The sequence below is a fragment of the Phyllobates terribilis genome, unplaced genomic scaffold (genome assembly GCF_046119375.1).
Source record: "Phyllobates terribilis strain yellow unplaced genomic scaffold, ASM4611937v1 Scaffold_5__5_contigs__length_657084704, whole genome shotgun sequence".
Taxonomy (NCBI): Eukaryota; Metazoa; Chordata; class Amphibia; order Anura; family Dendrobatidae; genus Phyllobates; species Phyllobates terribilis.
In genome coordinates this window covers 379013973-379023690 of record NW_027362765.1, presented here as the reverse complement: position 1 = coordinate 379023690, position 9718 = coordinate 379013973, and the positions used below count along the sequence as shown (strand labels likewise).

At 45.8% G+C, this 9718-nt stretch overlaps 1 protein-coding gene across 1 annotated transcript in view; it reads left to right on the top strand.

Moving 5' to 3' along the window:
- The first annotated feature begins 687 nt into the window (after positions 1-687).
- The window catches only part of GPR162 (G protein-coupled receptor 162), a 40228-nt gene continuing 31197 nt past the window's right edge, over positions 688-9718 (top strand). The window contains exons 1-2 of the mRNA XM_073684865.1: positions 688-942; positions 5169-6914. Coding sequence (XP_073540966.1) covers positions 6075-6914 — 840 coding nt within the window. The 5' untranslated portion in view covers positions 688-942; positions 5169-6074. The remainder of the gene's footprint in view (positions 943-5168; positions 6915-9718) is intronic.

Below are 9718 nucleotides of genomic sequence, written 5' to 3'. Positions count from 1 at the left end.
ATCACCCCCCACCCCCTGAATTCAGGGAACACCCCCAAATCCCTATCAATGGATGACAGGGCAGGAGCATGAATGTGATTGCATCACTGTGACTGATGATGTCATGAGTGGCGTGTTCAGGAGAGCAGGGGTGGGCGTGATGAGCGTCGGCGGGGGGAGACGTCCAGCATCCCTGTGTGCGGTGGATACGGCTTATGAAAAGCTCGCTTCCTAAATCACTGTGTAATCTTTTGCTGGGAAATTAATTCACTGCACAGCCTCTATAACAGAGGCTTATCCCCCCAGCATGGCCTCCCCTCCCCCGGTGAGGATCACCCCTCATCCCTGCACATCTGCACATCTCTATACTGAGATTTTGGGGTTAAGGATGATGTTGACCCCCGGGGTCGTGTAAAGCCCATATGTCCCCTGCGCTCTGTAATCTCATCCCTGCCTCCAGCTGTCTCTCCATGATTGCTGTCTATTCTATGAGTGATTGACATCCCCGGGAGGGGAAGGGAGGTGAAGGGGGGGCTTTGTTACAATGTTGCATTTCCTAAGAGTCTCGGAACTCTCAGGTCTCCGCTTGCTACTTTGTATCCATGTCGCCTAGCTACGCCTGTTCTCCTCCTACTATTCCCCCTTTTGTCCGTACCCCTTCCCCTATAACTGCTTGTACATATATTCCCGGATCTTGCGCACGAGAGCTGACAATCTAATCCTCTCCTTTGTCGCCTCCTCTCTGGACCCTTCATCCCTCTGCTCCATCCTCTCTCCGCCCTGTTGCTGTCCCTCCTCCCTCTTCTCCTCTGTAGCCTGTGTTCACATACAGCTGCTGCTGCTCGCATCCCCCTTGGGGTGTGTGTGTGTGTGTGTGTGCGCGTGTGTGAGCGTGCTATGTAATGACACACTCCGTCAGACACACAGAGATACTTCTGTCTCCATGGCAGCACTAACTAGAAGGTAAGCCTCTGCCGCTTTGGCTTGGAGCATCTCCCCTTTCGTCCCCCATTTTTCACCCCTCTTCTTCTTCATCATCCCTCCACCCCGGACTCTCTCACCTCCATGAAATATATCATCAGATAATGCACAAGTGCCCCCCAATAACATGGTGGTCCGTCCGTCCTTCAGCCTGGCATATGCCCGTCCATGGCTGTGGTCCCTCCTGTCATCTCATTGTGTCTCCTCATTATTCCGTCTCACTTGTCCTCGGCTCTCTCCCCACATCTGCTTTCTTCCTCCGCGCTCCTTTCATCCCCGCCGTTTCATCTCTTTATTCTGCGCCGTGTCCCTGATTCTCCTTAATATCAGGTCCCTCGTTACTCCCTAATTCGCCCCATAATTGATATTCCGCCGTCATTCCCTCTCTCCCTGTAATTCCAGATTTCTCCATCATTCCTTTTTTTATCATTGCTTCTATTTTTACACACTCCCTGCATTTCCACATATATCCCAAATATCCCAAAGATATCACCCCCATCATTGCTCCCAGGAGAATGTCACATCATTTCTATATAATCCCCGTCTTCCTCTGTATTAAATCAAGTTCCCGCTTCTTCCCATATTTAATGACCACCCCCATCAATATTCCTCTGTCCTTCCCTGTCCATGGTCCTGTACCTGTTGCATTAGTGAACATCCCTTGTATATACCTATCGTTACCTCGTACAACCAGTTACCCTATGTAACCTTAGGGCCGAGCACAATATAGGACCCCTGCCTGACTGTCACCCCATCAACCATTCCTTTTATAACCGATGCCCCATTGTACAGCCTTATCCAGCATGTAACGAGTCTAACGACTGCGTCTCCCTACTATAGCCCTATACAACTTCTGTTCGAGCTATGACATATACCCTCTCCCAATCCCAGTATTTATAACCATTAATGCATATAGCCGTGCTGCTATAATCCCACAATATAAAGCTCCCGTATAGCCTGTCATCCTACCGACTCCCTATAATTTCTCAGCATTATTGCATATACCCTCTGTCATCCTATACTTTATGATCTCTGCCTCTGCGACCCTCCAGTTTTACAGCTACCTTTCTCCCATTATAAAATGTAACCTCTGACCCCAACCATAACCCTACAATATATACCTGCTATATGATCTCCGCTGCCCCACACTTTAATCCTTGTTCCCCTACTAGATCTTTATAGCATTCAAGCTCTGACCCCAACCATAACTCTACAATATGTACCTACCATATAACCTGTCACCGTACAATCCATCATTATAGCATGTAACCTCTGCCATCCCCCAAACCCTAAATACAGACCCGCTCTATACTCTGTCCCTTACTGCAGCCCTAAAGCCTTCCTCTAACTATAAGCCCCCCTTACTATGCCCTTACTGCATATTACTGCCATATAACCTGACATCCTACTGAACCCTACAATCTATAGCATCAGTCTTATGACATCTATGACCCTACGTTACGTGATATAACAACATGTAAAATGTCACAATATAACAATTGTACAGTATATAACCTCCATCATCCACTCTAACCCCACAGTATATAACCTCCATCATCCATCCTAACCCCACAGTATATAACCTCCATAATCCACTGTAACCCCACAGAATATAACATCCATCATCTACCCTAACCCCACAGTATATAACCTCCATCATCCACTCTAACCCCACAGTATATAACCTCCATCATCCACCCTAACCCCACAGCATATAACCTTCAACATCCACCCTAACCCCACAGTATATAACCTCCATCATCTACCCTAACTCCACAGTATATAACCTCCATCATCTACCCTAACCCTACAGCGTATAACCTCCATCATCTACCCTAACCCTACAGCGTATAACCTCCATCATCTACCCTAACACTACAGCGTGTAACCTCCATTTACTCTAAATAACTGGCTGACGAGCAGCCCGCTGACATTGGGCACACAGAGTAATCACCGCACATGTAATTCAGTTACTATAATGTATCAGTATATACTGTTCCTTCTATTCGACAGCCCGTCCCACCTTACCACCCCATGGCCAAGTCTTCTATTACTTTCCACTTTGGTTAGACCAGTACATAAGTGCAGGACCGGGCAACGAAAGAGAACTTGTAATGATGATTTATAGTCTTTGGATCTGGGTAACTCAATATTTGCGGTATTAAATATCCATAACAACCTTCTCTGGCATATCTGCTCCTGCCAAGGAGGAGGAATGATCGCTGCTCGGGTGCAGGATGCCCATTGAGCAATGCCAGATACATTCACACAAATGCAAAACCACAAACCCTAAATCTTATATTTTCAGCCGGCCTGAGACAGATGGGTGCAGGGTGGGTGTGATAGTCCATAAAACACTTGTTACTTTATAGGCAGGAACTCTATAAAATGATTACATGAGATATAATGGATATTAGTACAGTGCGGATGTGGCCGACACCAAAGCCTACTTGCCAAAAGTTGCAGTTCTGCCAGGACAATCCTGCAGTCTGACCCTTAGAAAGGACAGAGATTATGCAAACTCTGCCAAAAGTCAGCATTTTGAAGGCATTCCTCGTTGGTAACTTATGCCCCAATTTTGGGCAATAAAATGTTTGCAAGTTTGCAGTGAAGTAGCACTCTGGAAAATTGAATAACGTACTGGCTCTCATGTAAAGCTTGTGCATACCTCTATCATTTGATGTGCTATTTCGGGTCTGTCTGCCAAGTTGACTCCTTCTTTTGCTCAGATATGGTTTCTCTAAAGCAGACTATGTTTCCCATAATGCATCCTGCTTTGCAGAAGAGGTGGAGTCTCATCACATTGTACTTACACCACTCTGAGTCTATCTAATGGAAACAAGTGTAAGTCTCATTTGATGCAGCTTCTGGTTGTCTATCTGGCTCCTTCTTATGATAGGTTTCTGCCTGTCAGTTTTTGCAAGCAGGAGGCAGAGAGAGATGCTGAAGCTGTAGCAATAAGAGTTAGGGGTGTTGATAACTGCAGATAATTAGTGTATCACTGGCAGAAGTAATGTTTTTAGCTGCATGTGGGAACATCTAGAGGAATAAGTGGAGGGAAGGTAGTGGGGAGGGGACAGGAGGGATCTGATTATGCAATTCTGTAATTCAAAGGAAGTCAGAGACTGACTTCCTCTCTACTCAGAAAAACATGTACTTGACTGGTGGTCACATAACACAAATGCCTAAAATGATGGGTGGAAAATGTATGGATTTCAGTGCATTAGTATGAAACATTACACAGCTAGAGTATTGATGATGAGTTACTAATGTATATGCAGAAAGCATTTCTGGCGTGCTACATTAACCTCAGACAAAACAGAGTGCACGTGCCTTGAGTCCTCCACCACCTTGAGGATCTAGGTGGCCTATACCATTCATGTATTCAATGATCAACATTTTCTAGTCTTCTCAAGGTTATCCCATCCAAACCCAAAAGTGGGTAGAGAGGTAATGTATTTCACTCAATTTTGAAGTCTAATGCTCAGTTTTGAAGTCACTGACTTGGTAGTCTCCATAACTTCCAAAGATTTTAGCTTAGAGGACTATAGAGGAGCATACATGGTCACCTCTTCTATATTTGGCTGTCAGGTGGGTTCAGGGACCGATCCTAGAAATGGAATTGGTCACCTACCAAATTTTTGGCTCTGGATGTTCTTTTAATTGGGTGATTGCAGTTCCTAGAACATAGCTGAAAGTCCAAGGCCTAAGCCTAGTTCAGAGAAGAGCAGTGCTTGTCTCAGTTTTAGTGATCTGTGGAGGTCTCAGCACCCAGACACCCACCAATAAAAACTTCTGACCTGTCAGTTTTCTAAAATATAGTATGCTCTAATCAATTGGGGGTCATATCTCTCTCAGGTAATGTATCTAAAACTGTGTGCAAAGGTTAAAACAAATATATATAAAAGGTAGACAATCATATTTGAGATGGTCCCATTCTTGATGTCTAGTTGACCTCCACCGATACCAAGAATCAAAGGGCTTCATGAAGAGAACATACCCCTTTCGCACCATTACTGAAAATCTGAAACATAAATCTCTGAGCAACGTCCAAGGGGTTTGATCTCTCCATAGAGCACTTTCACTCAATCTTGCTTGGGCGCTTTAGTTTTTCATTTCTTAGTCTTAATGTGCACCATTATTTGTGTCAGAGGGAGAGAGACGGCCAGACGTGCACTATCATGATATTTTTCTCGGTCTTCCCTCAGGAGACGTTCTTCGGGGATTCCACGTCAAGCATTAGAAGTGGTATGAGCTCTCTCACAGAGAGTGACTGCAATTATCACAAGACTGTGTGCGATTCCCAAGACGCTACTGGGAATCAGTGGAGAAAAAAGAGGCGCGCACAAAGTGGAGGAGACTGCACATATCGACAAGAGACGGCAAGGAGTTGGCTTTCGGAAAGCAACCAACACATTTCAAAAAGACTCTCTGCCAAAACTGACTTCCCGTAATGGAGAGTTAATCGACCAAGAGATGGGAAATATAGGGTAGAGCGTTAGTAAAGACTACAGAAGTCAGAGGTGGAAACATAGCTAGAAATCTGCACTAGCGGTGGAGATGTGGGACCTGTAAAGTACTGAAGCGACTAGAAGAGCCTTGGACGGGTGAATAGCGGAAAAAGGGTGTTTGGCAGGGTAGAAATGATTGATGGTTGAAGAGTCCAAGGAACTAGAAAGAGTAAGGTAGAAGAAGACAATTGAGTAGGAAGAAGACCAACCAATGGTCACAGTAAAGTCTGGGTTGTGGGAAAAGTGAGAGTGACCAAGTGTAGGGAGATAAAGGTGGGTTTAGTAAGGGGCTGAAAAGTTTGGCCAAGTCTATGACTAGACAGAAAGAAATTGAAGAGGCAGAGGGACATAAAGGGTTACAGGAGGCTTAAGGAGAAATGTGGAAGACAATGGCAGAGGGTCAAAGCAGAGTGGTAGAGTGGTAGTCGAGGATAGAATTTTTGAAAAGCGGTACACTAATTTTAGTTGGCAGGAGAAAATTTTTGCAATCAAGAAACTCAGTCTACAAAAAAGCAAAAAAAAAGATAAAGCAAAAATTGAAAGCAGCAAAGAGCAAAAATTCAAGAAGAAATCAACAACACAGCGTCAACTTTCGCTCTTAAAATGCCACGAACCCCTGATCAGGATGAGGCCGATGAGTTATATCAAAACAACTCAGTATCATGGCTGGCATGTGGTGCTCTGTCGTTACTTGCAAACGCCTGGAGCATCCTGAGTTTAGCCAGTCGTGGTGGGAGCGGGCAGCGCCCTCGCCCTCTGGAACTGCTCCTTTGCTTGTTGGCAGGAACACATCTACTCATGGCCGCTGTGCCCTTATCATTGTTTTCTGTGGTGCAGCTGAGAAGAAGACATTCTCCGGGTTATGAATGGAACGAGGGATTGTGCAAGGTGTTTGTGTCCACGTATTACACACTAGCACTGTCCACGTGCCTGACTGTGGCCTGCCTCTCTTATCATCGAATGTGGATGGTGCGCTGGCCTGTTAGTTACAGGTTGGGTGGTGCCCGAAGACAGGCATTGCAAGGGGCTCTGGGAATTTGGGCAGCTTCTTTCGTGCTGTCCACATTGCCATCCATTGGGTGGCACGACAATGCCCGCAGGTTCTACACACGTGGTTGCCACTTCCTGGCTAGCCGGATTGGATTGGGTTTTGGGCTGTGCTTCCAGCTTCTACTGTTAGGTGGGGTGGGCACGGGCCTTGGATGTTTAGGAGTGACTATATACCACGCTTGCTGCTGTCCTGCTTCTGGGAACAGGGCAGGGAGCGGAGAAGGTGGCGCAGAAGGAATGCTGGAGGTACCAGCCATCGTAGTGCAGGATGCTCAGGGAAAGAGACGCTCATCATTGGATGGGTCCGAATCACCAAGGACGGCAGCGCAGGTCACTGGACTGGTTGGGGGCATTGTGCTGCTGTATGATGCACTGACTGGGCTACCCATATTGGTGAGACGGGGAAATTGGGTTTAATTTAATTTTATTTTTTTCATTATTTACCAGCAATGTTTTTCCTTTATGCTATAGGATTTCTTTCCTAATCTTTTTTTTGCTTCTCAGTGACCCAGGTAATTCATATCATTCAGAGAATTCAAGAAAAGCTGCGAGTGCTCAGAGTCAGTAGGTAGCCGGTCAGCCAAGTATTTTTGTCAGTCAAAATGGTCTGTAGATATAATCTCTATCGCTAGTCATTCGCCTCTGTTGAATGGTATAGAAATAGGGATTGTAAATCGTCCAGCCCCTAAGCAAAGAATGGCAGGCTCTTCCACAACACAGAAAATGATGCAACTGTGGACAATTATTTTCAATTGTGGGATAGGAGATGCAGGTTAGTTTGGTAGGTGGTTCAGTTATTTAGACTCCCTGCCCCCCAAAATGATGAAATAAGTCCACGTCCTCCAAGAACTCCAAGTCCTTTATCAGTCTACTGGGACCTGCACCAATCACAAGAGTGGTGGTCCTATCCCCTACCCCTCAGTCCACTATCTATGGGACTGACAAAGCCGGCAGAGCGCTGTACCCGGCTATAATCTCCGGCAGTCCCATAGATAGTGGACGACTGCCACTCCATGCAAAGCTGCAAATCAGGACTGTCGTTCTCGTATGCAAGCAGAAGCTGAAAATCCATTCTCAGCAGCAGTTTGTTACAATGTGCACGTCGGTAATTAATCCAAGTCTGTAAATTCAACATGCCAGCAACAAAATCTTTCCTGAACTGCTCCCTAAAGGGAATCTGTCAGCAGGTTTATTCTATGTAAACTGAGAGCAAAAAAAAATGTAGAGGAAGAGAACCTGATTCCAGTGATGTGTCACTTACTAGGCTGTGTTTTTGTTTCAACAAAGTCAGTATTTTATCAGCAGGAGATTATCACTAAAGGACTAGGTGTCTCGTGCCTTCTGGTCCAACAACGCCCCCACCACTGATTGGCAGTTTTCTGCCTATATGTAAATAGAAAGCGACCAATCAGTGGTGTGGGCGGGGTTATACAGAGCTCAGCATTCCGAGCTCTGCTGGATCTGCAGCAGAGAAAACTGTGATTGTATCAAAATGACAGCACGCAGATCAGCAAGTGACACATCACCAGAATCAGGGTCTCTGCCCCTACATTGTGCTGTTCTCAGATTACATAACACAAATCTGCTGACGGATTCCTTTTTATGCAGCTGCGTGAGCAGGATGACATTTATCTCATCTTTATCTTCTTGTGCAGTAGAGGGGCGTTTGGCAGCAGGGTTTGGGTGAGGTGGGACTCCACAGCCCCCGCCGTAGCTACAACCCTGTCTAGCTTTATACAGCCGCTACCTTCTCTCTTGTATTCTCCCTGATAGACACCTACTCACTTCTCCTACACAATCTGCCTTTCCGTTCCTTACTCTCGTCTTCCCACTCACGGCTTCTCTCTCATGGCTGCGCTCGGCTCCTCCACTCTTCATTCCTCTAGTAATGAGCTTACTACTTGTACACGATCCAATAATTCACCTTCCAAATTCATCCTCTTAATTGACGCTTCTCGTTTTAATTATCTCATATTGCTGTGGGATGGATGGGATAGTATTACCGGGTAATGCACAGTGATGGCAGCTAATGGCTGGGGGTCTGGACCGGGCGGGGGTGTAGGCGGCTGCCAAGGGCACCATTGGGGCAGGGGTGCAATTTTTATGCATTAAAAAAGGGGGATACATAGTGAACTGCACATCCATGATCGATGGTCGGTGCACGGAGCGGCCGCAGGGCTTCTGACCCAAACTAAACGTCCTCATAGGTAAGTATAAGACTGGAGTTTGGGTCAGGAGTTCTGCAGCCGGTCCGTATTCAGACCGGGTAACATGGAGGTGTGAATCAAACCGAAGGGGCAGTAAAAATCCCACCTGAAAAACGACATGCAGTTTTGCCGAGGTTTCTGCAGTACATTCGTTTTACCAGTAAAAACGCAGCACAATCACATGTGGTCGCGGTCGTGGTTGTTGATGCACTTTTGCCTGCACCTCAGCCGCCGCATCGAAACACAATGCAGCCTTAGGATACGTGCACACAGCGTATTTTTTTCAGAAAGGTTTCTCTACGAAAAACGCTAACGGTCAAAAAAAAATGAACATATGAATTCCTACGTAAAACAACGTGTTGCTCATATGGGCTCTGTGCTCTCGGCGTATTTTTGGAGCAGAAACTATGTGCACACGGCGTCCTGAAAAAAAGCCCTGGAAAAGCGCCACAAAAAATGGACAAACTGCACAGCAATGTAAAAACGTCTTGCTCTGCACGTGTTCAGTCTTTTGTTACTTCTTTGAACTGCTTCAGTGTTCGGAAACTCTGGAGTGGTTAAAAGGAGAAACGTTCATTCTTCAGATGCCATCTACTCTCTTAATGAAGATATAAAGGAAAAGCCGCCATCGGAACCGCTAAAAGAAAAAAAGACGCTGACTTTAACCTGAAGCGGCTTCACCTGGGAAAACTCCGGATCTAAACAACGTCATCACGTCCAAAAGTGGAAGCTCTCAGAATACTTTTGTCATTTTTGGGCATAAAAGTATTTACATCGAATCTTCTTTCAAAACTCAAAAACTTTAAGTAGTTTCTGCTCCAAAACCTCCTGGCTAAACTCCTTGTCCATCGCCAGGTTCAGTCTTTTGAGCATCTGCCCGGACCTGACCATTCTTTGGGTCCGTGCACACTGAGCAATATTCAGAGGAGAAACTCTCCAAATGCTCCTCAGAAATTCCTCAAGAACTTTCTAAGTTACTTCTCAGTGGCT